This window comes from Branchiostoma belcheri, unplaced genomic scaffold (assembly GCF_001625305.1).
Source record: "Branchiostoma belcheri isolate BF01 breed outbred unplaced genomic scaffold, Haploidv18h27 scaffold11, whole genome shotgun sequence".
Classification (NCBI taxonomy): domain Eukaryota; kingdom Metazoa; phylum Chordata; class Leptocardii; order Amphioxiformes; family Branchiostomatidae; genus Branchiostoma; species Branchiostoma belcheri.
Genome location: NW_017802491.1, coordinates 1201367 through 1229346, shown reverse-complemented (window position 1 = coordinate 1229346; position 27980 = coordinate 1201367). Strand labels below are relative to the sequence as shown.

The window sequence follows — 27980 nt, the reverse complement described above, 5'->3', positions numbered from 1 at the left end:
GCCCACGACGTCCTGAGTCACATCCGGGCACTGCGCCCATGACGTCAGGCTGCCTGATCCGCCATTGTGTCGGTGGTGGGTCCGAAGCTCGGAGAGGGAACGACGGTTCACATTTGGCCATGTCTCGCCCGGGAGGACCGAGGAACGGGGCGATGAAAATACGTCTGACAGGTAGGGTGGTTTCTTGTCTATTTATCTACCGAAAATGACGGTCGTAAACGGTGTTTCTGGGAAGATACGGGCAGTTTTCTGTGGGTGGCCTCGTTGGAAATATTGACTCGACCGCCGAGCAATCTGTTGTGCATATTTATGTGGTGTGTAGTCCAGGACTGGAGGGGCTCAAGGATCCTGCATTTCTGTGGTCGTCCCGACATGACTCCTGTCTTGTGTTCCAAAGATGAGAAAGGGAGTGTCCACCGTTGACTGTACCGTGTCTACAACGGTCAGGAATGTGTGGGAAAATGAATTCCTTAGGTTTGCTTGGGGGTCAAAGGTTTTCAGCATTTTAACCTGCAAATGAAAACAAAGCAGCTGTTGGGGGGGGGGTGCTTAAGTACAGGAATATTATTGATTATTTCGTTGGAATCATAGTTTCAATTGACACATCTTACCTACCCAAATCAACATTACAACTTGACAATGTGGCGTTATCAAAACTCAATTAGGAACTCATTAACATCATAAATTCAAGTCTTCAATGTTTGACATCGTGACATCTTAGGTATGCAACCTTGACATAACCTGTCAGCCAGACAATATGTAACCTGCGTTAGATACATAGACTTGACTTCCATGCAAGAACGAAGAATTCTGACTCAGAACTCAACTACAAGTCAAAATGATCGGAAGTGACAGATCACCATGTGTCAGATGTGTTCGTCATACGGACTCGGAGTTAACATCATGATAGTACAGCAGACCCTGCTTGGTAGTAGTATGGCAAGAACAAAAATACCCGTAGTCAAGTGCTTTGAAATATCTTTAATTCCATGATATCCTACGATCTCATTTCAAGCATTCAAAGTGTAAGGCATATTTAGCAACTTGTGAAGATTGTACATGTCATGACATCTTTTATATGCCAAACTTGAATGCTTCCAGTCCAAACGTTCAATATAAAAGGCTCAGACTTCTTCATAAAAAGCTCTATGAAAGTCTGGGTTCTTCCATGGTGGAATGAAAACAAACTGCTAATGCTGGCTGGGACACGAGCCATGTTTACTTACAAGATTCCTTGCTCTTTTTTTACACGGATGTTGCAAACAGGACCTTTTTGGAAGGTGGTGTGTGTTGTGTGTGCATGTAGTTTCTTGTGTTTTTTCAGTGTCTGCTGTGAGTGTGGTCTCTCTCTGCTTGTCTGGACGTTTTACAAGCTCCCCTCAGACCTGGTTGACTCACCACATGTTTCATCCACAGTTGTAATTACAACTAAAGCCACCCCTACTGGGTGATCAGAGGCAGGGAACCAACATAATTGGTGTAATTGAGAGAAGGAGTGCTGTAACCAGAAATTGTCCTGGAAAATGTGGGCTTCTGTAAGTGTATTGAGTCACTTATCGTGGTTGGAAAGTGTATTCAAAAACAATAAATCGTGACAGTATTGACAAATGATGGAGCAACAGAACTGAGCTATCAGTGTAAGAGCAAGGACAAGTGTAGATAGTATGGTATGCATGTTGCTTATGAACTTTAGCATACATTGTACATTTGTATATGTGCCATGTTTATTCAGGAATGTTACAAAGTTCTGGTTGTACCAGCTTACATTCAGTGATGGAAGTAAAGTAATGGTGTCTGTTAAGACAGATGATCCCTTTAATCCATTCTAGGCTAGCAGGAGATTAGGGAATGCATGTCAGGATGCTTAGACCTTAGTACGTTCAACAATGCACATTGTACCCAGAGGTCACGAGGGTTGGATTTGCGGTGAGCAAGTTTGAAGACATCCGAATCTGCATGGCATTTTGAGTTGGTACAGGTATGATAAGGCATGTTTGCTGTTGGTTTTAGTAATGTTTCATTTAGCTCAAGAACATGTCCACAGTTGACTTGTAAGTTAGGGATACACTGTGCAGTCAATGGTATTAGATTATTTGATAGAATCATTTAATTTTACAGTAGAATTAGGTAAGGAAAATTACTGGCATTTCAGATCACCGAAAAATTTATTGACTTGTAGTAAGTTGTACCATATTATTAGGCTTACAGGAGAGCCCCTGTTTCCTGCTCTGTCATTGTTTATTAACATGAAGTAATTGCTGTATAGAATGTTGGGGTCATTAGGGTCAAACATGCCATGAAAAATTAATGTGGGGTGTGTGCAATGTTGATCCAAACAATAGTTAACTAACAACTATATATTAATACAATGTACATTGGGATACACCTACAGGAAAGCAATTTGATATCAACTTGGTAAACCCCAGAGAGTGACCCGTCAATTTGTAGGGTGCTATAACATCACAATAATACATGTATTTGGGGTTAGGTCATTTAAAAAATCACAATATCAATACAAGGTTTGTAAGTCCGGATTCCAATACCTCTCTGGTCTTGGTTGCCATATTACGGAAATGATCTCTGGTTGGTGACAGTTCTGTGTGTAGGTGTCCTTGTGTGTTGTCCAGTACCATTTTCTCAGACAGGGAGAGGCCGCCTCAAGTGGTAGTCAAACAGTTTAGCTGTGGTATGGTCAAAACAAGTACTCTGAGTTTGTAGTAAACACTTGGCTACTTCAAGTTCTTGTTGTATTAGTTGGACATACATGTATGCCAGTTGCTTTGGTCAGTTTTGAAAGCCTGCACAAAGCTCCAAACTCCTGTATGGGGAACATTCAGCAAACTCGAGCCACTCAAATGATTTTCACGAGCATAGAAGTGACGGTGAAATTGAGGTTGGTCAGTTCAGCAATTTTGCTGTAATTCATCATATTTACCGGTACCTAGTTTTTTATTTATTTATTTATTGAAAATGCAACAAGACATTACACTGACTCTCAAGGCAGCAAAGCTGATGTTAGAGAGTCAACACATAGGGACAAAACATGTAGGGCACATAATATCAACAGTGTGAAATTACAAAAAAAAATGATCATAAGAACCTATATCATTCCAATTAGCCGAGTAAATATATGTACACATCTAAAATAACACCTAGTTTTTTGATCTTGGATACATTCCAACGTGACTGGTTGTTGCCCTGGGTATTTGGCAGTGCTGCAACAATATGGCCATTATGCGAAAATGTTATCTTGTCTCTTCTCTTGCCTTATCAGTGTTTGCATCTTCTAGAATATCCTTTGATTTGGGTTCATTCCTGTGTGTAAACAAGGTATATCTCATGACACGTTAGTTGGTAAATCTAGGTCCTTGCTAAGTAATTCTGCATGGAATGCCTGAATGAATCCCACAGTTTAGCATTAATATTCATCTAAAAAGTGCTCCTTCTATGTCTGAACCCTTGAAAGTGTACATGTAAAAGGCCAGGCAGTAATTGTTCACCCGCCTTCCCTCAGGACGGTTAGGTTGACCAAGGATATCTAACCTCGTAGACAAGTCTGTAGGATTTACACTGACAACCTCTCCTACATGGAACATACTCAGGACTGAAGTGCGGTCCATCTCTGTCAGACAGACTTCAGTGGTTTTGTTATCTGGTAATGGTACCCAGCAAGTCAAGTCCCCATTAGAGGGTATGCTCATACATACAGTTATCTTGCAGTGGTTGCTGGGCAAGAGCTGTACACGTTGTTGGGGCTGGCTGCAAGTAGAATATTGACAGGACGGCTGCTAATCTGCGAAGGAAGTTGGGCCTCTCCCCCTGGCTTGCACTGAAAGGATGAGATAGGCAGGGTATGGGAAATAGTCTGGACAGGTCTAGATCATGATAGCTGTGGAAAAGAATTGTATGGTAGATTGTGATTGTTTCTTTGTAGCAAACCGGCGGCTAGATAAGAAAATAGTCTGACTGTTGCCACTTCCTGCTGTTGTTGATTTTTGAAGAGCTCTCATGCGATTCTAAAATTTTGTTGTCATCTAAAAAGGATATAAAACATGGAAAACAAAAGATTAACCTTCTCCCTGCTGCCTAATCATGTAGCCAATACAAATTTAGTGCCAAAAGGCTTCGTCTACAGGGAGGTTATCAATTTTCATTCACCTTAGTTTATGAACATGGATATGTAAAATTGAGGACAATTGTGAGATGTTCAATGTTGAAATGACCATAGACACCTTTGCGATTGTGTCATACTACCTGGAATTCTATGCATGGGTGTGTAGGAGGGTCTGCAGCCTAGAAACAAGCCAGCACGAACTCAGAGCTAAGTGGGACACAGAGTGGAGAAAGAAAAGTCTGTATAACTCTGGCGTGTGAGTCATGGCATGGGAGACTAAACCTGTGTGATGAAGAGCAGGATAAATACCTGACAGCTTCTGTATACAGTGGGGAGGAAGTCTGGGAAATTAGAGTCTGGTCATGTGCCCTTGTTAGTTTGGGTGTAGGGTGCCTAGATGCCACTACAGAAGGCAGACCCTAAAGTTTGCTCTTCGGACTTCGGTTTCGCCTCAGTCAGAGATCTAGTTTCACCAAAATGTAAAGGCAGCATGAAGAAAGTTGTCAATGTTTATTTGTTAGGTTTTATTTATATTGTGTGTTCTTTTATAATGCTATTTAGCAATCTACCACTGAATAGGTGATGTCAGGAAAAATTGTTTTGTATTGTCATTGTTCATAAAAGTAAACATTATTGGATTACTGTAAGCTATAGCAGCTGAGTTATAGACTGGGTTTTGTGATGACATTTTTATATTGAAATATGAATATTAACATTAGCAGTATATATCACAATTGGCAAGAATTCTATGTTGTTAAATCTAATTTCCAATTCCTAAAGATTTATTGTGAAATGTTCCTTTAGAAACTGGCTCGCAAGTTCAGTATGAACTGTCCCTTTGCCGATAAAGTATGCTAGCCTGAAGGGTAAAAGGAAAAAGAACAGGATGAATAATGCAGGAGGTTTCTTCCAGAGTGGGACAGCATAGGAAAGGCATCTGTGTGAAATTTCCATGGAGGAAGCGTGGCCCTGCCAAGTTTTTGTGAGCCACATATTTGCTGGTTGCACCAAGTTTGGCCATGTCTGAGGCAGCTGTCTGGGTACTTGAGGAACTGAGAATTACTGTTTGTCATTTTTCTGTGACAAACTAACATCAACCAAAGAAGAGATAGACAGGACCTGTTTCTCAGAACTGGGTACAAGGAAACAGACATGTTATCCTTGGCTAAGGTGTTCTTTCAGTCTGTTATATTTATGTAGTGGAAATATAATCAGTAGTCTATAAAAATAGCTCAGTTAGATTTGTATCACGGAAGAGACAGTGCTGTTCCTGTTAGATTAGATGCCTTACTTGGTGGGGAAGTGAGGATTTTTCATATGTTGATTTGTTTGATTATGCATATATTATTACAGCAAAATCTTAAAACACCAGTTGTACATTAACCCTTGATTTGTGATGCAAGAAGCACAACAAATGTTTCGTATGGTTAACTTAGAAAGTTAAGCAGTTGCTTGTTCTGGCCACAGTACAACCTGGCCTCCCTGAAACAGCTTGTCTTGTTCAAGTTCTGTTTGCTTGAGTGTACTGTTTGTTGTTCCAGCTCAGGACGAGAATGTAAATCTGTATTAAGAGAAACAGCGAGTAAGATATGCAACATATGCCATATGGGATGGCGTATGTATCTATGATATGTTATCCAATAAAAGAAGAATAGTTACTGTAGGTGATAAAAAGTTATCGTTCTCAAGATAGACATGACATTACGCTATCTGTATGTTATATTTTACCTGAATTGTTACCACCTGTTGTGTGCGGAAGCCCTTACCTTGAAGTGCATGCCAGACATGGTTTGGAACTGTATCATTTCTCTGTTCCAAAAATAACGTAGCCGGAGTTAGTGGTACTTTGAAAATGGCGCTCCATCCTACCGGAAGTTTTCTTTTCAAAGCATGCGTATTCAAATGGCAGGAACACCCAGTCCTTCCCTCATATTTCTGAAAATAGTCTTTACTGTTGCTGGCTCTCTTTTTATTGACCTTCAAGAGCTCTCTGACGGCACTTGGAAACAGGATTTGTCTATATCAGGACGAACATTATTTATGCAGCTTAAATGTAGCAAAATAGACCACCCAGCAGGATGTAGAGAACCTTGTAGACTTGATAAGGAATGCAAAATGGTGAAGTTTATTCCAAAGTTCTACTTCGTGTTGAATCCACTCTCTTTGGGGCTATATGGACCTTCAAACCTTTGTTTATCCCCTGTGCAGACAGCCGGCCCCAGTTCTGGTGTGGTATACATGGGAACATTGCCAACATCCTGTCATGGTCACAGGACCTAGATCTTATCATCTTATAGATTTCCTTCTGTGCAAATGAAGCGCTTTAAATTTCAAATCAGAGGTGAGTTACTGTGGCAAGGTTTGGGACAAGAGTCGCAGAAGTTGAAACATAAATGCTCGTACATACTAGTTCAGCATTCAAAGAGGAAGAGACATTTTACATGCTAAGTGCTGCTACATGTAGTGTAAAGACAAAGTGAGGAGTGAGAAAATGTGTATGTATGAAGTTACTTGGCCTGGTTGAGTTTTGGTTGATGATGTGTGGTTCCAGGCTAAGCCTGATTGTGGTCTGCAGTAAGTGACCCGTGTCTGTGTTTTAACAGTTGGTGCCCCAAAACACATGTACCACCTGTGCTAGCTCTGAGTCTGAACTTGTAGTGGTGTGTCTGTAGACTCTGTACTGGGGTATATGTGGGACAGAGGGGTTTGTGACTGTTCTATAGCTTATGGTGGGAAATAAAGTCATTGTGAAACTGCCAGAGAGGTGTGTGTGCGAAACGTCGGTCACGTCTGAGTGTGTGTCACACAGGAGATGTGAAGTGTGGCCTGGAATGTGGGGGTAAATAAGAATGTTTTCAGAGGGGGAGCATGAATGGCAATGGCTCCCACCCCCACCAGAGAAAGGGTTGGCTTGATACTGGGCTTTCAACCATTCAGCATGCTTAAATTAGTTAATCTGGCTTCACCAGTTTTAGGAAACGTTTAGTCAAGGGTAAACACGACTATTCTGTTCAAAGAAGCACAACAGCCCATGTATTTGCTATTGTGAAGTGACTTTGACCTTGCTACTCCTGGAAGTCTTAGTTTGCTGAATGTCAGTTATTATCATGAATGTTTTGTTATGTTTTATATAGATGTTTGCAGTAATTTCACTGATCTTTAGTTCTCATCAGCAAGCTGGAACTGATGTTAGGAAGTCCCTCCCCTTGCTACTGCATTACTGAAAGTTGGATCACAATTTCTACAGTATCACAGACAGGAAGAAACACATGGTGCACAGAAGCCCATCCAGAATTACCCAGTAATGATCTGTTTTCTCTGTCCTCCCCCCTTCCTCTGCCAGTTCCTGCTGCATATTGATCCAAGGTGTACCTTGACCCAGGGTTGACTTCTGGAGGCTGTGGGCTGTGGTCCTGGGAGACATGCTTGGCTGGTCCCTACATGGACATGTGAATGGTTCCTATCACAGCTGCCTAGAATGCCTCATTAGGACAAGCATCTGTGGTCTAGGTGACTGACTCAAGGTCTCTCTGTGGCCAGACCTCTGCCTCCAGAGGCTTGGTGTCGGAAGATTTAGTGTTATATTTCTTGAGAAGTTCTTTTTCATAGAACAAGGAACCCACCCAATTCATCCATTCTACTACAGACTCTGTAGGAAACTTTCTAAATTGGGATTACCCTAAGATAGCAAAAATACCAGATAAGAAGATGCCCCCTGGCAATAGACAGACAGGAAATGTCTACTTAGTTGAATAAAGGAAAATAATACCTGATTCCTGCCACTCTGGTCATATATGGTATATTCTTATTTTGACCACGAGACAGTCTAGAAAGTGCACAGGTCCAGTTATGTGTGAAAAGATCATTTCAAAGCATTTGGAATCACTATATATACCACAAATGATACCTGTGCAGGTGAGTGATGGGGATGTGTATTGGGAACTGCAAACTCATCAGTAAGTACTTGATTTGTTATGGATATGAATGGGCCGTCCTGCTGAAGGAGCCTGTCTGGAGTAGCCTGGATGGGTGACGCTGTGTTTGTCTAGCTTTTGTCTCACTTGAAAATGCCCTTATTTCAAGCTGAGGACCTGTCTGGATTGCCCTTTATCTTGCTAATTTCCTACAAGACAATGGCAAGTTGACAACACCTGTATATACCATTGGTTTTCCTTCCACATCTTATGCCCATGTATGTGTATTGTTAGATTGAATTGAAAGGAACAAAGAACTTTTGTGAAGTACACTGCCTTTGTCTAGTATGTTTTAAGGATGGAAAAGGTTTTGGGATGTTTGCCATTGGATTTACCTGTCTGTCTGTGTGACTGCTGGCCAAATTCTAGAAACAATGGGGGGGGGGGTTGTCAGTCTGCCTCTTCTAACCTGTCATTCCACATGCTTCTGTTTTTTATTCAGTCAATGATAATCAACTTATTATGCTCTCTGGGATTCTAAGATTCATGTTTATGATATATATTTTTAGGTTGTGAACTCTTAATATATGCTTGGAAAAGTACTGTGGTCGTCAAACACTATTCACATTGTGTATGTTACAGCACAGTTGGCAGCTTTCTTACCAACTTAGCATTCAGGCTTGAAATTTCTGGAAAACATGGTACCAGGCCAAAGAATATCTTCTGTCCTGACTTGTTAAAGAGCCATCACGTTTTGACTTGTTACCTAGCAGGATATGTGTGTAAAACCTTGTCTCCAAAGCTTAAGGTTCCATTTCCTATTATTTCCTTTGGACTAGACTCCCGGTCTGCTACAAGGACATGACAAATGTGCCCTTTTCTTCCCGCTAGAGATAGCATGCTGTGACAGTCTCCCTACCTGTGCTGAAACCTTTGTCATTGCATTGGACAAGCCTGAGATGATGACTGTTTTCTAAATGTCTAATCATGATTGATGGAACATTAATTGAACATGTCTGAGTCTCTACTGTAATGTCAGTCCTCTGGAGACAAGCTCTACAGACTAGTGTCTGTTGTTGAATGTCGAAAACATGATATTCTCGTTGTTTTTATCGAATGATGTTGATAACGTTATCTAACCATTGTTGTTTTTCTATTCTTTTGCAGTGTTATGTGCCAGAAATGTGTCCAAGAAAGACTTCTTCAGTAAGTATGGGTATTTGTTATGCTCAACGCATCATTGATTGCATCTGTGTGATCAAAAAGTTGTGAGGAGACAGTTGTCTGACTGTCACAAAAGCCTCTTTATTGGTGTATTACAATAACAGTGTAAAACATATTCCTCACATTTCTGACAGACAATATGGAAAGTAAGAGTAAAATAGACCTCATTACCTGTAGTCACAACTAATACTAATGAATTAGCACCTGCACAGAAAGCAGCAATAGTCTAGTATTAGACACTTCCTTCCAGTGATAGCTAGAATTTAGTGAAGAGTTTTAGTTAAATTTCTTGTCATTGATAGTGTCTCTGTTAAAAGAAAGTACTATTGTGAGAAGAAAGAAATCAACACTCATCATCAATGATTGATTGATCATGAGGCTGTCATTGGACAAAACCTGTTCTAGTAGAGGGGTTGAATTACGAATTCAGACTGATATTCCCAGGCATATTAAATGGCCTGTCTATTCTTTTATATGCTGGGAATTTTTGGTTACCACTTTTTAAGAGCTTGTCACAATGGGGATGTAAATAATGTAATCTCAAAAATTTTTTCCCAAAAAAAAAAGGAGTGCACAATAGCAGATTCTTGCTGTACAATAGGATGGAAGATAGAAATTGAATAGAAAAATGAGAGGGGTAAGACTGCCCTGTCTTAGTTTTGCAAGCTTAACCCTACTTGTGGCAAGACAGATAATGAGTAGCCAGTGTAATCCTGTGAAATAACTGTAAGTCAGATAAGCTCATAGAGAAGTTGTATTTCATTAGAAATGGTCATTTTCCTGATCTCATTTAGGAAGAAAGTAGAAAATAAAACAGACCCTAGTACTCCAAATGTAGGACATACTTCTCAATTATAAGTAAGGTCTGGGGACATCACTCGCTGCTCATATACAAAATCATTTTACAAAGTAGGTATGAAAATTTGCAAATTTGATAAATCAAGACCGATATGTTATCTAAATGGTTTAGAACATACAAATAGGGATTAGATAATATAAATAAGGAATAAACCAACCAGACATTGATTTGTTACAAATTACAATCAGGGACCTCCCTAAACAATGGAGCAGTGGAGCTCCTCCACCCAGTCCTTATCTCAGCTCCACCCTGTTAATTTTCAAAACTAGTGTTTTTACACCCTTTTCCAGGGTTCTTTGGTCAAACTTACCGATATTTCGCACCCTCCTCCATTCTGTCCTAAATTTCTGGGGAGATCCCTGGTTGTATAATCATTGTCGTTCTCTCTTTTTCTTTTACAATGTAGGATCCTGTGTCATTATCCCCAAACATCAGTAATTCAGTTGGTATTCTGTAATGTCCATGTGATGTGTGTAGGTTTTAGTCCTGATTGTCCCATGTATTGTTTGCAGGATTACCAGACCCGTTTGCCAAGATCAGTGTGGATGGGTCAGGCCAGTGCCACTCCACAGACACATGTAAGAACACACTGGACCCCAAGTGGAATCAACACTATGACTTGTAAGTACTGCAGCATGGTTCCTTTATAGTGTTAAAGTTTGCATTATTTCGTATCTTGAACAATACGAGAAGGGACTGCAGTATCATATTGTCCTAAATGGAGTGGACATTAAAAAAATAGTAGGGGTATTGGACGCCATATAATACCTGTTACGCGGCCGGTAAACACCGAAAATGGGGCGATTTTAGAGCGTTCAAACGAGTATATAACAAAGTAAAAATGCTTGAAATTTGGTATCAGTAGTTGAAGGAACTCTTTATCTCTTATTTTGTCCAAGTCTTATTAAGATACCTTCAATGGTAAGCGCGAAATCGCCGATCGGGTCGCGCGAGTTTTCCCGGCGGCGCCATGTGCGCGCCCTCCCCGTGCCGAAAATTTCAAGAAGGCGCTGATCGCCGGAGCCCGCCCGCGCGTACCGTGTGCAAAATCCAGAAAAAACTAGCCACTAATTTGTAGCCAAGAATACGAGCTTTCGAAAAATGCCTTCTTTTTTTCTGTACGACGTCAGGATCGAAAGTTGTCCGCATGTGAAACTTTCAAAGTGCGATATCTCCACAACTTGCCCCCGGGGCAATTTTAAAAGGAAACCATCATATGAAAATTCAGAACATTAGCTTTAATTTGATGCAAGATTCGCATATGTGCGATCCTGCTGTACGCGCGGAATATGGGGTTACTTTCCGGACGATTTTGGCTTCAACCGGGTAAACAACAATGGCGGCCGTGGGCAGCTACGTGCCGCAAATTTGACGCCATCCGACGTCGTAGAGTTCATCACGACCGGCCAAAAACCAGGTAATGTATTTATTCAAGTATTTTGGGAGTTTTAACGTGTTTTTGTGTGCCCTTTTGTCCGTTTTTGCTTCGATATGTCACATATGAACACGAAGCACATGTCAGTGTGTTGTTAGCTGTGAATCGTCGGCAAAAATGAGGCTTCCAGCCGGATAAATCGTGACTTTTCCGCTATTCGAAGCATTATTATTTTCTTGAAGATACATTAGTTCGTTATCTTGTTCCTATATGTATATTTTTGTTGTTGTATACGTGTTTTGGGGCTCGTTTGCGTCGCGTCTGTTGTGTCGTCGTATGGGGTGGGAGGGGGGCGTGACGTTTGTGTATTGGGTCCTTACCTTAGGTCAGGATAAGATCATTTTTTTCATAACATTTCTTTTTAACAGGAAATATCTGTTTTTCTTTTTATTGCCACGCTATTACAACATTTCTTTATGCTCATATTTTTTTAATTCTTTGTGAAAACCTAAAATTTACTTACATTTAATTTTTTTTTTTTTTTATTTTTTTTTTAATTGTTTACAAACTGTTACTTAGTGTTAGTACAGGTGCCATAGGTACTTACACAGGTATTCATATATAAACACAAGTATGTATATATAAATATATAATTTAAATTAATATAGTTTCATTTTTTTTATTATTCTTTGCAGCAAACTGTGAAACAGTTCTATGCTCCACACTACTTCTGCTGGAGTGTGGGCTAGGTGACCAGGGCATGAGTGTCAACGAACATCTTCCTGGGCTTGTCCATGCCATCGACAGTGCTGTGGAGCTGCCGACGTACTGCTCGAATGTGTTGAAGAAAATTTGGAAGAAAGCTGAAGAGTGTGGACAGGAAGACCTGGACAACCTTCTTGCATCACCTGTAAGCTCAGTTTACAAACCTAAGAAAAAGGAAGACCCCAACAAGGTTGGAGAAGAGTGTGCAAAGGCTGGAATAACACGTCATGTGTTGGACAAAGGCTGGGACAACCCTCCTAAAATAGTAGTGACAAAAATGATGGTGGCAGAGATAGAAGGCTACTGCCAACCTGAGACTGACGACGATAGATGGGTGGGAAGAGATAGATAAACAGTATGTGCAATATTACAACAGGTACTTCGCCCAAACACAGCGTGCCGTCAAGTCCAAGAGGAACCTGAAAAAGAAGAAAAGGACATGAGTAAGATTAGGACCAATAGATCTCTATAGACTTTAATATTGTTAAGTTTTAAGATAAGTTTTATATAGTAGAAGATGGATAAATGTATACAAAACATCTATGTTCTGTAAGAAAATCTGTCGATGCATATATAATGAGGGAACGTCATAAAACTGTGTGTAAATTCATAATAGTACCTGTAAGATGATGAGATATGCCAATTTTGATAGCAAATTTGGATTCAGCACGTGCCAAAACCCCCTAGATGTGAAATATGTTGACATACAATGAAAGACATGGGAGAAAATGCATTCGCGCATAATTAATTAGGCCGACGGCAATAAAGTCATAAAAGCACGATATGGAGATAAGATATGCCACTTTTGATTGTAAATTCGGATTCAGTGTGTGTCCAAACCCCTTAGATGTGAATTTGGATCAGATATGTTTAAGTATAGTGGAATTATTGTGGTTTTGCATATGTAATTAGGGGGACTTAGAAATTTTTGGCATTTTGCCAAAATCAACGGTTTCCATGCGTGCTCCCGAAGGGCATATTGTTCAATATTTCAGGATTATGTATTTCTGTAAATAATGATGCAATGATTCTGGTTTTTACACATCATTTAATATGATATCAATAGAGCATTGTACAAGTGAATTGAAGTCTGTGTGATGTTTCGTTTTTATGATATTAGCATATGAAAAATGATAAAAATGGCGTATCTTACCGACTTCGTAACAACGACGACCCCAAAATGGGGACATAAATCACAAATATCTCCGCCATACAACATCCGATTTACTTCAAACAAAAACCATTTTGTTCAGTTTAATGAGCTCTTTCTAAAAAGCTACACTGTTAATGGCTAACAACAAAACAAAATTTTTGTCCAATACCCCTAAAAATAGGTCAAGCCTCTACACACTAAAGAACCCAATACGTGCATCAGGAAAAGTACAGCTGCTAGTAATTCTCTATATTTAGGCTAAGCAGTAATGAAGATGAAGTAGTTGTGCCCTCTTGTGTTTGGCAAAATGGTTGATGCACGTGAGACAATATGCAGATGAAGTTCAATGTTGAAGGCTTTGTTAGTGGGTTAGATTCTGCTGCCATTCTCATTGACCCTGTGTCTTCCCGCTTCCTTACCTGTCGAATGTATGTCTGTCTTCAGGTTCATTGGCAAGAATGACTCCATTACGATCAGCATCTGGAACCATAAGAAGGTGCACAAGAAGCAGGGTGCAGGCTTCCTGGGCTGTGTCCGCATCATGGCTAATGCTATCGCTAGGTTAAAGGACACAGGGTGTAAGTATGGTTTTACCACTGTACGGATTCCACATGCATATGTATCCTGGAGATCAAGAAGGTTTCAACATTCACTGAAAAGCAAATTACATGGAGATATTTTGAAAAGTTTAGAAAATTGAACTATTTCTATACATGTGTATCTAAAAGACATACTTTTGTGACCGTTTTTTTTACTTTGTTGTGATGGGCTGTTTATTTTTAGGTATTACTGAGAAAATTTGATGAACCCTATACCGCATACAGAATACTTTCATGTGTTATAAAAAAAAGATTATAACATTGTGAACCTTCTGGAATGACCATCGAGAATTTAACTGCCACCCAGCTGTCACCATTTTCTGTCTATCCAGTCAAGGTCGAACTATCCATTCTTATTGTCTTTGTCAGTTGGAACCTCGGAAAATCAATAAACATGCACAGTGGTTCAGCTCAGTCTATACATGCAATGGCTGAATGCTGAATGTCCAATACATGTATTTGCACTAGAGTAAAAAGCTGCAATTGTTAAAGTTGTCATGTGAGGACAGTTCAGTGTTGTAGATTGAAGGTCCCGTGCTTGAATCCATTTGTGAATATGTCACTTTGTCACTTTAAAATACTGGAGGCCTTCATTGGCAGTGGATGGCTTGCTGTGAAAGTGGGTGATGAAAAGGTTAACTTTAGAATCATTTGGCATGCATCAACTTTTGGCACAGTTTTCAGCAGTTAGTTTGGGAAAGTTACAAATATCATGGTGAAAGTCTTTTCCAAGGCTAAAATGAAATGTGTTGTAACAAGGCATGACCAGAATGTTTTCTTTGTAAAGTTTGTTCCTTCCAACACAAGCACAGAGATGCCCTTGGTCACCTGTACCACAGGGACAGAGGTGTAAAGGTTAAGAGAAACATGGGTAAATCCCAAAGTGAGTCTTCAGATACAAGTTCCTAAGGGACAGGGGTGATATCTCGTCTCCAGTTTTGGGCTGCAGACTGGACAAATGAAATAATCCACACCCCGTGCCCCCAGTGGGGTACAATTTGAAGTTGATAATATGATGAGAAATCATGACAGATGGCTGCAAAGTGCTGATGTTGCCCCAGGCTGAATGTGACTGTTGGGGAAGCCACCTGGTGTAGGGTAACATGAGAGTCCCAGGTTACAGCAGGGAACAGACAGGTTATCAGCAATTAACACAGAAGGACTCAACATATACTAGATTATTGCATTCAGCCATTCATCAATACATGTAACTACTCAGATTCTCAGAAACATCACTGTCCGCTCTCCACAGTTTCTTAAGTACAATTTACTACAAAATGTGATGTCAGAACTTTTCTAGACTTATGAGTAGGGTTATGAATAAAGTGTTATTTTCACAACTCTGTACATCTTGGCAAATGAAGGAAAGTTATCTGAATCTGTTTGCTTTCCCCACAGATCAGAGATTAGACTTATGTAAAAAGAATCCTGACGACAACGACAATATCAGGGGCCAAGTAGTAGGTGAGTCAATCATTACTCAAGTAACATTACTGGAGGAACAACTGAAGAAACTGAACTGTAATGATGAAGTAAAATCTGTTGCATTTATGGCAGTTTTCTAGCATGTTTATGGATAAGTATCTTATTCTGTTTTATCATTAAAAAATGACTTTACATATTGACCCATATACGGATTGGACATTGCGATACTTTGGGGTCTACAATAAAGAGTAATGCCCTGTTATAATACTTGCTATACTAATGCGATGGTGTTTGTCACTTTTGTTATGCCTCCAGTCCAGGATATGCAGAAGACACAGTTTTTGATTTAGTAGAAGTGCTAAGTAAGAGAGGATGTGTGCAAGTGCTACAGCACTTCTGTCCCTCTAAGTCTTATCCGTGAAGCACATGTAGACCTGCCTGTACACTCCGGTGTGACCAGTTGTTGACCCTATGAAATGTGTTACCATCCACAGTGAGTATAATGGCCCGAGATGGCTCGGGGTTGGGGGACAGAAGTGCAGTAGTGGACCACACAGGGATGCTTTCCACTAGGTCTGTATTCAGAGTCCTAGAAACAGTAAACACATGCACAACTAGTGGTACTTTTTTCACTGCTCCAGTGAGCCTAATGTCACGAGACAGAGGGATAGGGGATAGAAGTGCGGTTGTTGACCACAGAGGCATCCCCACAGCCGTGTGTTTAGATGCCAACGAGCTTCCAGAGGGGTAAGTTGAGCTGTCATGTGGTTGCACTCATATGAAGCTGTCCAAGATGAAAGTGTCAAGTATTATTTACCCATCTGTTGTCTGAGCACTATTTTTGCTGGTTGTGCCATTGTAGAGGACTCCATATCATATGAGTGCTGTGAACTGTTTTTATGTTCTTTTCATCAGATGGCCTACAGTTTTTATTACATAAAATAGGGGCATCAAAATCTGGTTCACAGATCCTTGACACTTTTTGATGAATACTGGTATGAAAGTTTTGAGTCTTAAAATAAGTACAAAGCAAAATTGCAAAAATCTTCAAAAGTATTCAACAGTTCTGGTTAGAAACTCTTTCAACAAATCAAGCTGTATTTTATGTCAAAAATTTAATGTTGGAATTTTTCAAAGGCATTTTTAGGCATACCTAGAACCATGGAGGTAGAAAATGCTAGAACCTAGTCATTTGACAGCCAAGTTGTTGATTAACATAAAATGACTGGGAGAAAGGCAAGTGCCAGACTTGCATTGTTGTAATTATGAAAGAGAGAAGTCTCATTTGTCTGGGTTAAATCAATTCCCCCAAGTCATTAGTCTTTTTTGCATGATAAGATTGGTAAATTTGATACTGAGTAGTTGGTTCAGAGACAAAATTGATCCTCATGGGACGGTCATTTCCACTGGGTATGATTGGTGATGTAATAAATGTTTGTATGGGGCTGGCAGCCAGCATATGTACAACAGATTTTAGTGATTATTAGCCAATTTTGGGGAGTACTCATTTGCACTATTTAATGTTTTTTGTGATAAGAAGACTAGTTCGATCTGAAAATATAGTGTAAATGTGTCACCTTTCCAACTCAAAAGTATGGGAAAGAAATTGGGGATGGGGCAACTTAACCTCAACAATAATGTCACAAATTTCAATGTAATGATCTGTTTTGGTCAAAATACAATATGGAAATTTTGCACACAACTGTGATAGGTCTCAAGTAAGGAAATACTTGGTTTAGCATTACTCCAAGCCCTACAATAAAAGTCTGAAGGATCTTTGGTTGAGCAGTGATGCAAAATAGTCTTTACAGAAGTGAAATGACTGAAAAGGCGATTTTAGTGAATCTTTCTGTTTTGTGTTTTGCAGAGAAGATGACATGTTTCTGTTGTTATTTGGAGATGATGTTTTGTTTTGTGTTGTTGTTTAGTGAAGATGACTTGTTTTTGTTGTGTAGAGAGAATGACATGTTGTTTTGTGTTGTTGCTTAGTGAAGATGACCTGTTGTTTGTGTTGTTGTTTACTGAAGATGACATGTTGTTTGTGTTGTTGTTGTGTCCCAGCTGGGAGGAGAGAAGAACGTCGTCAGGGCGGGTCCAGTACCTGAACCACATCACCAGATCTGTACAGTGGGACAGACCACAGAGGTCAGAGCATGGCAAATATTTGGCACCAGTTTGGTCTACGTCTGGCAACTTTCCATCATGGTTGCTGGAGTCCTTCAGAACTTAGATGTTACTACACATCTGAAAATGCGTCTCACTACGAGCCTGCTCACGATTGTTGTACGATCGCAAACAGGACATTTTGGGAAAAGTTGTGCTTATATAATACAAAATTCAGGTGTATTGTTATGGAAAAACCATCTTAGGTCCTTGTTGTCATTTGATGCTGTCACAGCCTGCTGTCAAATTCTACAACATCAAAATCGTATGATGACCTACAATGATTGTTACCACACCGTAAGACAGTACAGTCTTACAATTTCAACACCATAACATATCATACCCCCTTAAATAAAAGCTTTTTATAACATTTTGAACTACATTACACGTACTATGTGTGTGTACCTGTAAGTTGACATTTGTGTGTCCTGTTGTTTCACAGACCGGCCATAGAATACACGCCCAGTAGTAGAGATAGAGACAGGGAAAACGAGGAAAGACAGGCACGACGGGCAAGCCAGCTTCTCGAGCTGCAACAACAACAACAATTGCAACAACAGCTTGCTCAACAACAACAGCAACAACAACAACAACAGGCTGCTGCTCAGGGAGACTCTTCTAGAAATAACGGCGTGTCCAGACGAAGATCGTCACAGAGACATCGGAACTATATAAATAGATCGGAACTGCACCGACTGGAGCTTCCTGAGGGCTATGGTGAGATTTTGTTGTCAGAGATAGAAGGGGAGACATTACTGAAAGGGTTCTCCATTGAAACATATGCTAAATCAGACATGAAAATGGGCATCATATCTATAGTTTACGAAGTTTTTGTCACACAAACTCACCTTCACGTGTTGGCCAATTTAATAATATGTAACTACAACAAGTTTCGGAAAAAAGTGGTCGGCTATTCTCGAGGTACAGCCTTGTTTATAAGAATTCGTGCACTTTGACCCCATATTTTAGGTCGATACCAAGGCAGGAGGCAGGAGGGGTGTATGGCAACAGACAAGCCCATAACAAGGCAATTTCATAGAAAAACTTCATTTTTTTTGCAAAAACATTCACTCAAAACCCTACACTGTACAACCCACCACAAAAATGCCAAGAATTCAGCAAAAATCCCACCCAAGAAAGGGTTTTAAAGTTCTTTAGCTCATTTTAATTTTGAGGTCTCTCACCCAGCAACTTGTGCGCATGCCCTTCAACCCGCGTCACCCCAGAAGATAAGATTATCATAATACGATAATTCGAAGATATTTTTTGTTCAATGCTGTGCAACAGCTTCCTAGCTTTACTTACATTCAATGAAGGTTCAATGGAGGTTATTATTTGAAAGAAATATAAATATATTGTAAGTGTATTGTTTTGCCTCCATCGCTTAAAACACTAACCGCAGTTTAAATATGATGGATGTCATTTATTCAAATTTTGGTCCTTTTCTAGATATAAAGTGTTGCTATCATTCCTTCGAATTTGTGTGCTGTCTAAGTGAGGTAAAGTTAGCACCCTTGTTGTCTGACCCGTGTGTCTTGCCCTTTACTTCACCCCAGAACAAAGAACGACCCAGCAGGGACAGGTGTACTTCCTGCACACACAGACAGGTGTCAGCACCTGGCACGACCCCAGGGTACCCAGGTGAGTCTGTCTGGTCTCAGGTGGCCGTGATATGGTCAACCTTAATCTTCCTGCTTCCTGCTGCATAATTGATATGATTAGAGCTGATGACACAATTATGTAAAGTAAAATGATAGCATATTGAAGCTTGTGCATGGATGACAGAAGTTGTGGCATTAATGGAATGTACTGACGTGCTTTTACTTGCAAAAGGAAATGAGCATGTTGAACTTCTTTCAAAAGATTATGATAAAAAGTGTACAACTAGAGTATCATCCATCTGGCTATTTGGAAGAAGTTCTCGAATAAAAGTAGCATATACATGACTTGCAGATTGCTAGGCTATAACATCTCCCATCTGTTACAACATCCCCAAAAACGTGCAGTCTGTAGTGCTTCCTCCTGCCTTCCAGGAACACTTTGGCCTACAGGAAAGTGTTAATACTAGCTGGGAAGTTGAAGGGCAAAGGGGTGGCAGGATGCTTTTAGTCTGTAGGAAACAGCAGATCTCTACCACTCACACTCCACGCTCTGTGTAGCTGATAGCTGTAATAGAGCCTAGCACTGGCTGACAGGATGTAACCTGTAATACACCATCAGGACTGGACATCAGCGAGCCCAGTGGTAATGGCTCGTTCCGTATAGTTTGTCGTGTGCGCCGGTGCACGCCGTCTGAAGTACCCACTGCCTGGAGGCAAGCTTCAACCTCAAACAAGACTGTCTGCAGACAATATGTCCCTGGTCTAGCAGATGCAAAGTTGAAGAAACAGAACCAAGTTGGTCATGTAGCTGAAGGGATACCCTTTTTGCTTCATATTTATTCCCTGGAAGGGACAGTTGCTAGACTAGAGTGTATGAGGCCTTGAATTGAAACCTGAAATAAACTGTGGTGTGCCCCCTCAACATTTAGCACATAAACTTATTGTTATTTATATCAGTGTACCAGTCCTGATGCTGTACTCCAAGTTATGGAAATACAGTTTGACTGGGCATGGAGTACATGTAACAATACAAATTTCCTTATGCAGGGACCTGGGAGATATCAGTGAAGAGGACCTGGGGCAGCTGCCTCCTGGTTGGGAGATCCGACACACGGCCACAGGAAGGGTATACTTCGTCGACCACAACAACAGAACCACCCAGTTCACAGATCCTAGACTGTCTTCTAATCTACATAATATTCTCAAGTAAGTATGTGATGACTTGTGATGTAGGGCTGCTACCTAGTGGTCTATCACTAAACTGCATTGTCCTGCATGGTCCTGCATGACCATTTTTTATGGCACAGTGCCACAATTACTACCTCACGTTCAAGTCTCGCTTCAACATTTTTCCAGTGCCTCTGCAATAATTGTTGTTATGTAATTTGCTTGAGGGAAGCTTGCAGTAGATTTGTTAGTTTTCAGATCCAAATGATGTCTAAATCTGTTAAACTGCAGGTATAGCTCATGCTTGGGGATACTAGTGCAGTAAACTTAAGTAGGGGTTGGCAATGGAAAAGACAACGGATAATATAGGAGAATAGAATGACATGACACTAAGAGAAACAGAAAACTGAGAACGGTAGTGAAAGTGGGTGTCAAATCTTTGTTGGTGTCCCAACAACGGTCAAATACTTATACTAAGGGATAGATGAGATGGAGAGAATTGAAGTACACCTTGGTCCTGCTGACATGGTACTTCTTCCCTGCACAGTAAACACCAGCAGAGACAACAGACGACCCCGCCGGCCCCTCCCCTGCCCCAGCAGGCACCCCCCTCCCTCCACGGCTGTGACCTGCACATCCTGGAGCAGCAGCCGCCCAAGTACAAGAGGGACCTGCACCAGAAACTCAAGAACCTGCGGGCAGAACTGTCGCAGCTGCAGCCACAGGCAGGACACTGCAGGATCGAGGTGTCCAGGGAGGAGATCTTCGAGGTGAGACAGTCACAGATTCCCCAGATTTGCCTTTTCACGATCAACAGATAGCTGTAAATTCACTCAGTTACACAGTGGTGCTATTTCGCTGCATATTTTTTTTTTTCATTTTGTACTGCAGTAGCAACACAATTCGAAATGTATATCCACTGTGGAGAATTCACTTTGAAAACTGCAAAATAAAACCACTGCAAAGTTAAAATTCACAGTATGCACACATACTTCTTTGTTACAGCTCATCTCTGATGGGGTAAATTGTGTTCCCTGAATTCAGAGATTTTGCATCACTCATAGTATACATAATAGGGTGAAATGTAGCATGTTGGCTGAACATTGCATTGGTTTGAGATTAGTATCAAATTTGGAAACTAACCACCCAAACTTGGTTGCCTCCTCCCACCCAGGAGTCGTACAGACAGGTGATGAAGATGAGGCCTAAAGACCTCAGGAAGAGACTCATGGTCAAGTTCAAGGGAGAGGAAGGGTTGGACTATGGAGGGGTTGCCAGGTACGTCAGACACCTGTATCTACCTTTAAATTCTCTGACGTTTTGTTTTGTCAAACCTTAGTTAAGTGATGGCATCTGGTGTTTCCTGTTGTTGGGGGTGTTGTGTCAGATTTTGTGGTACAATATGTGAACGTGTATAGAATTTATTGGAAAGTAGTATTTGTAACCATTTGACAACAGTAACCATTTTGTTGATAGTGTGGTTTGATATGTTGCTGGTTATGACTTACTGTTATACTACTAGACAGTCAAGCAACCCTTTTCCACCACTAACCACTTTTCCACAGTCCCATGAGTGGTTGTTGATACCAAGCTTGTTGTCCCCATTACAGAGAGTGGTTGTACCTGCTGTCCCACGAGATGTTGAACCCGTACTACGGCCTGTTCCAGTACTCCCGCGAGTCGGACTACACCCTACAGATCAACCCTGACTCAGGAGTCAACCCTGTGAGTTTCTGTAGCTGTACAGTCAGTATAAATGCCCTTCGGTGTAACACAGTAGCTTCAGTATCTGTAGTGAACTGGGTTTCAACAGAAAAACAGGAAAGATAAATTGGGAGCTAGTATTAGGATAGGTAAAAATATTAAACATGGAGGATTCTGTATGTGTTTTCAGTCCAGATTGATATTAGACAAAAATATATGCGAAAATTGCAGACCTTTACCTTTCTACCTACAGATAGGAATGCACAAACATTAGAATCTAGCTTGAGGGAGCTGTAAGTCTCTTTTCTTGGTATGGTTTCGTCCAATATTTGGAGTTGGTTGTACTGCTGATTGATCTCTTGTTTGGAGATTGATTGGTCCTCTTATTTCCCTACAGGAGCATCTGTCCTACTTCCACTTTGTTGGGCGGATTATTGGGATGGCCATCTTCCATGGACACTACATCGACGGAGGCTTCACCCTCCCACTCTATAAGCAGCTACTCGGCAAGCCTATCTCACTGGACGACATGGAGTCAGTGGACCCTGATCTACACAGAAGTCTGATCTGGATTCTGTAAGTCTGAAAATACTGTAGATTCAAAGTTCTTTATTCTCAACCGCTTGTTAAACAAGAGCTGACATTTTGATGTCTGTCTGTTATCTACATTAGGCAGTTATGACTGGTTCACTGTGCACTGAAGCTAGGTGTTAATGATTTACTTTGCACAGAAGCTAGGTGTTATGCTAACAGTGGGGTCCCAAACAGAAAGTAATCGTTACATACACAGATACAATAGTGAGATATGAAGTTCCAAAGGTAAATATTCATTTTGGAGTTTGCTGGACCTAAATTTTGTGGCACGGTATGATTGAGTTTTCAGTTGAAACAATAGGAACAACACAAAGGAAATGTTGATGCCTGTCCATTGGTTTGATGAGTTTGTGATAGAGGAGCTCCATGAAAACTTAATTGCACTAGCCTATAGCTCAGGTGCAGGTTGCTACCACAGGTCTTGTCTTTCCAGACATGACGATAATGTTTGTAAGTTGCTGCAATTAATCCATGGCAGTCTAGACTTGTTTTGTCCTATTCTTAGGAATAATTACATGAATTGTCAGACTGTGTCTGGACCCTACTGACAGTTTATTTGAAGTAGCACACTGAGACACTTGTTATGGTCAGGAGCTGTTGATGGAAACTACCCCAGCTTTATTTTTCTATGGCCATTTTGTTTTGGTAAGTACTTAAAGGGGTGAGCAACAAGTGTTGAATACCCAGGCACAGTGTCTCTTTTATTAGTGAATTGACTGAAGAAATAAAAGAAATTTTAATGTGTTTCAAGTGTGATAGTCCATGAAGTGTTAAAATGCAGGGATGGATATTTCCTCAACATGTGTTTGTCCATGCATTGTTGCAGAGAAAACGATATAACAGGCATCTTGGACAACTCTTTCTGTGTGGAGCAGGACTCGTTTGGTGCCCTCCAGACCCACGAGCTCAAACCCAACGGCTCAGACATTCCTGTCACTGAAGACAACAAGAAGGAATATGTCAAGTATGTTCTTATCTTGCCATTCTCTTGGAATGTAAAAATTACAGAATGTGCAGGCTTATGCATTGTCTATGTAATTTTTGGAAGCAAACACAGTTTATGCTGTTACTGATGATGACAAACATTTTTATTACCCCATTAAAAACTTGGTCTAGTGAGCAGGTTAGCTGCAGTTCTGTTGTAAGCAGACAGATGGCCCTGTTGCTCCACTCATATTCACGTTGTTCCTTGCCCTGCCAGGTTGTATGTACAGTGGAGGTTCCTGCATGGAATCGAGGCCCAGTTCCTGTCCCTGCAGAAGGGCCTACAGGAGATCATCCCTCCACATCTGCTCAGACCTTTTGATGAGAAAGAGCTGGAGGTAAAGACTCTCATTCCTTACCTTTCTCCATGTTTTTAAGCCCCTCTAAGACTTTAGCATAAGTTCTTTATGACCAATTTTTCAATATGCATCTAAGCCTTTGTTCAAAGAATTCTCAAATCAGTCTGATGACTGCTTTTTATTTAGGTCATCAGAGTATAGTCATTGGATTTTGGTTTACCTTCAAAAGTTATCACTTGAACTAATAGATTTTTGTGTTCAGAAAAGTTTTGGTATTGTTTAGTGAGTATCATGCAAACTTTACAAGCTCTTAGAAGTCATAGTGAATTCCCATGACTTAAGGGACATTTCTGTGTTGTTTTTAGCTGATGGTGACAGGCTTAGGTAAGATCGACATTGATGACTGGAAGGCCCACACCAGGTTAAAGCACTGCACGCCGGACTCCTCTGTGGTCAAGTGGTTCTGGCGCGCCGTGGAGTCATTTGATGATGAGAGAAGAGCGCGCTTACTCCAGTTTGTCACAGGCTCATCTCGGGTCCCTCTGCAGGGGTTCAAGGCTCTACAAGGTAAGGAGGCTTCTTACTCCTTTTTCTTTTACATGTAACCGGGCACCATGGCTCTTTTTTTGAGAAGCTAAAATAGATAATTATCGCTACTACATACAATTGCAAGTTATTGATGTTTGGATTTGTTTGCTTAACAAAAGATCATTTTTCATGAGCCATGGTGCCAGGTTCTAAACTGGCTGCCATGCTCACCGTAACATCACTGGCAGCATTGAACTGAATTAAGTGGTTGCAAGATTTGATGTTGCCTAACACCAGAGGAGTATACTTTTTGTCAAAATCATCTTTGTTCATTGAATAATGCCTATCATGGACTGTCTTCAGGAACTGTTGTATGTCATTGTCATTGTTGCATGCATGGGAGATAAAGGAGCTTTAGAAAGTCATTTGCAGCCATAGCAGGGAAAATTTTCAGAAACTAAAACTGGTAGTGTGTAGAAAGAGCTGACCTGATGTGTTGGATGTTTCCTCCCAGGTTCCACAGGAGCAGCAGGCCCCAGGCTGTTCACAATCCACCAGATTGATGCCAGTACTGATAACCTGCCCAAGGCTCACACATGGTAAGACAAAGTCACGTACAGACAAACATGCCTGACTCTACAGAACTACATAAGAACCACTTGGCCATTTTTTTGTGGTCCCTTTAACTTAGATAATAATTTTGTCATTGACACAAACACCAGTCCACATACATCAGAATTCTTTTGTACTTCGACTGTTCTTCTTTGGCATTTTGGCCATTTTAATTTTCGTCTCAAAACGTATATATGGCTAATGCGTTGCTTGTGGAAATTTTGTCCTCACAAGAATGAAGTTAAAAGTTTGTATCAAAGGTGCATAACCATTGAATTTTCTAATTTGGGTATTCTTATCTACTTAGGCTTTGCACTAAGAATATTTAAAACGTACCTATTGTTGAAATATAGTAGCCAGTGAAAGTATCATGTTTTGTACGTATTATCTGTGATCTGCTCGTTGTGACATCATCTTTCTGCCCCGTTTCAGCTTCAACCGTATTGATATCCCTCCATATGAGAACTACGAGAAACTATTGGAAAAACTAACTTGTGCTGTGGAAGAGACGTGTGGATTTGCTGTGGAGTGATGGAAAACCTGCAAGTCAACATGTTTTTACCCTGCCCTCCCCCTTCATGAGTGGTCTGTTCCAAGAGGAAGAGTATCTGACTGTTGTATTCAATTATAGAATGTTCCACTTGTGCGGGGGTTGGGCTGTGCATATAAAAGCAAGAATTGAAATGGTTACACAGATGCTGTATTGTGTATATGTGCATAACAGAAAAAAAGAGAGATCATCCAAGTTTATGGACATTTCATAACAATTTTGTACAAATTTTGAGCTTCCTTAATTTATTTGAAAGTCTGCGACACTGCTATGTGAATTGGTTGTGCCTTAGTTAGCCAAGCTTTTAGCATGACACAAGGCAGTGCACTTACTGAACTTGATAAACTGTGCTTTTTTTCTAGCCCTCCCCCTAAATTTTCACTAAGATTGTAAATAATTCTGTTTGTCACACCAGCCTTAGTCTTGTGTTAAGTGTCTCTTCACACCCTTTTCTCTATCCTGTATAAAAAAAACACAACATGTTTTTAAAGAAATTAAGAAAAAAAAGAACAACTTGTTGGTATGTAGTGCAAAATGTACCCAACAGTTTTTTTAGCCAAAGTGAAGATGCTGTGTCCATTATATTATTTTCCCTCTCCCCTCAATTCCTGTCTGCCAAATTTTGCACAGAATAGGTTATGCAGTAGATTCCTGGCTGGTGTTCCAAACAGAGTGTAGTTTGGTAGGTTTATGTAGATAGAACTCAATGAGGAGGAGGCTTGTCTGCATGTTAACTGGTGTCAAAATTTGCAAACCATAACCATTATTTAAAAGAAAACCCTCACAGTAAAATGTAGTATTGAATTGTGGCTTGTGGCTGCCTCATGGCTATTTCTTTATGCTGATAAAACCACCCTCTTGTGATAGTGGTATAGTGTAAGTCAAAGGGAAGACAGGTTTGTCTGTCATTTGGGCTATACCATTTTGGTGGGCATGGGTGGATTAGACTCTTAAAATGCTGCGTGGTGAACTGCCTAAAGCTGTGTGTTTTCAATCTGCACTTTCCATAAATATTAATATATATATAGCTCAACAGGTATTTTAGTAACTCCAGAAAATGCGGTGAGCTTGCCAGGAAAACACAGAAGAAGAAAAGGAAATTTATATTTTATGACCACAGTTTTCATACCGGTAAAACACTTTGTCTATTCCAGATGAACAGGTATATTTTCTAATGGTTTCCACAGTAAATACAGTAAAATGGTTTCATTTGATGGGGCTACATTCTAGCAACTCTGGTGTGGTAGGCAAAATAGTAGGTCTTTACTTTAGTAAAACATGTTTCCAGATATAAATGTGAGCTGATACGTACCCAGTTTTATGTTTGGAAAGGTAGGTTTTGTGATTCAGACCAAAACTGCCAGACTTGCTTAAAATTGAACACGCCAAAAAATTCTCAGTACATCTTGTCATTGCCCATTGCTAGATCCACTTATTTATGTGTTAAAAAGTTACTGTTCTTAACAATTATACTGTCATGTCAAAGGTGGTTTAATGAAAATCCATCTATAGACCATCATTTTGTGTGTATACCAGTAATTTGATATAGACCCAGAACTACACTACTAGAATAGTGGCACATAGACAGCTCCTTGCAGGTAACCATGGAACTGCAGTCCAAACTTTACAGTATTTACTGCCAGTACTTGGTTAAACCTTGTTCCAAAAGTTATAGAGGCCCTAATTTTAATCATAATGGCTGCTGAAATTTTTAATGAGGAAGCTAACAAAATTCAGAAATGAGTATCCCTATAACTGGCCATATATGTGCTACTTTTGTCGTCTGTTGGACCTGTACATAAGTGCCAATGTCTGCTTCTCTCTGCAGTGCCACCCTCCCTAGTTAGTCTATTCGATGCCAGTATTGTGGAAATGTTCCTCATATTCTCACCTCACACAGCATGAAGTGGTGAATGTGTAGGCATGTGTATAGGTACTAAGCCTCTCTGTACAAGTATGCATATTTAGTAGATATGATAATATTGTGTAAATTATTTCATAATTCACAGTAATTTATGTGTATATCTCTCCACTGAACATGTACAATTTGGTCCAGCCGCAGAGCCTAAGGTGACACGTTGTCATGTAATATGACCCACAATTGTGTACAGACAAAATAAAACCCAAGTTTGGTTTCATTTTTTACCTCAGTTTTTTATGTCGTTTGTCTTCTTTGAATAGTGTTAAAAGTAGTAGACATAACGCATTCTCAATAGGTTAGCAAGTACATTAGTGATATATTTAGAATTGTGCTCGGTTCATTACTAGTTCGGGCGTGAGCATTCTTCGATTGATGATATTCCAAGGACAAGCAAACCAGTTTGGTAAGATAACTTGGGAGAAAGGATAA

General features: G+C 40.4%; 1 protein-coding gene across 2 annotated transcripts; it reads left to right on the top strand.

Annotated features, from left to right (window-relative positions):
- LOC109482673 (E3 ubiquitin-protein ligase SMURF2-like) lies at positions 1 to 27775 on the top strand. Of its 2 annotated transcripts, none has more exons than XM_019785501.1 (19): positions 1 to 171; positions 9196 to 9234; positions 10624 to 10732; positions 13849 to 13982; positions 15402 to 15467; positions 16070 to 16175; positions 17490 to 17573; positions 18034 to 18308; positions 19148 to 19232; positions 20240 to 20398; positions 20907 to 21129; positions 21534 to 21637; positions 21970 to 22084; positions 22461 to 22639; positions 23484 to 23621; positions 23859 to 23979; positions 24306 to 24507; positions 24983 to 25067; positions 25513 to 27775. In XM_019785501.1, the coding sequence occupies exons 1-19, from the start codon at positions 39 to 41 to the stop codon at positions 25610 to 25612; spliced, it is 2457 nt and encodes an 818-aa protein (XP_019641060.1). In that variant the 5' UTR covers positions 1 to 38; the 3' UTR covers positions 25613 to 27775. The 2 variants fall into 2 exon arrangements, with proteins under 2 accessions (XP_019641060.1, XP_019641068.1); XM_019785509.1 differs by lacking the exon at positions 16070 to 16175 and adding an exon at positions 15923 to 16001 and having other exon boundaries at positions 25513 to 25612.
- The last annotated feature ends 205 nt before the right edge of the window (positions 27776 to 27980 follow it).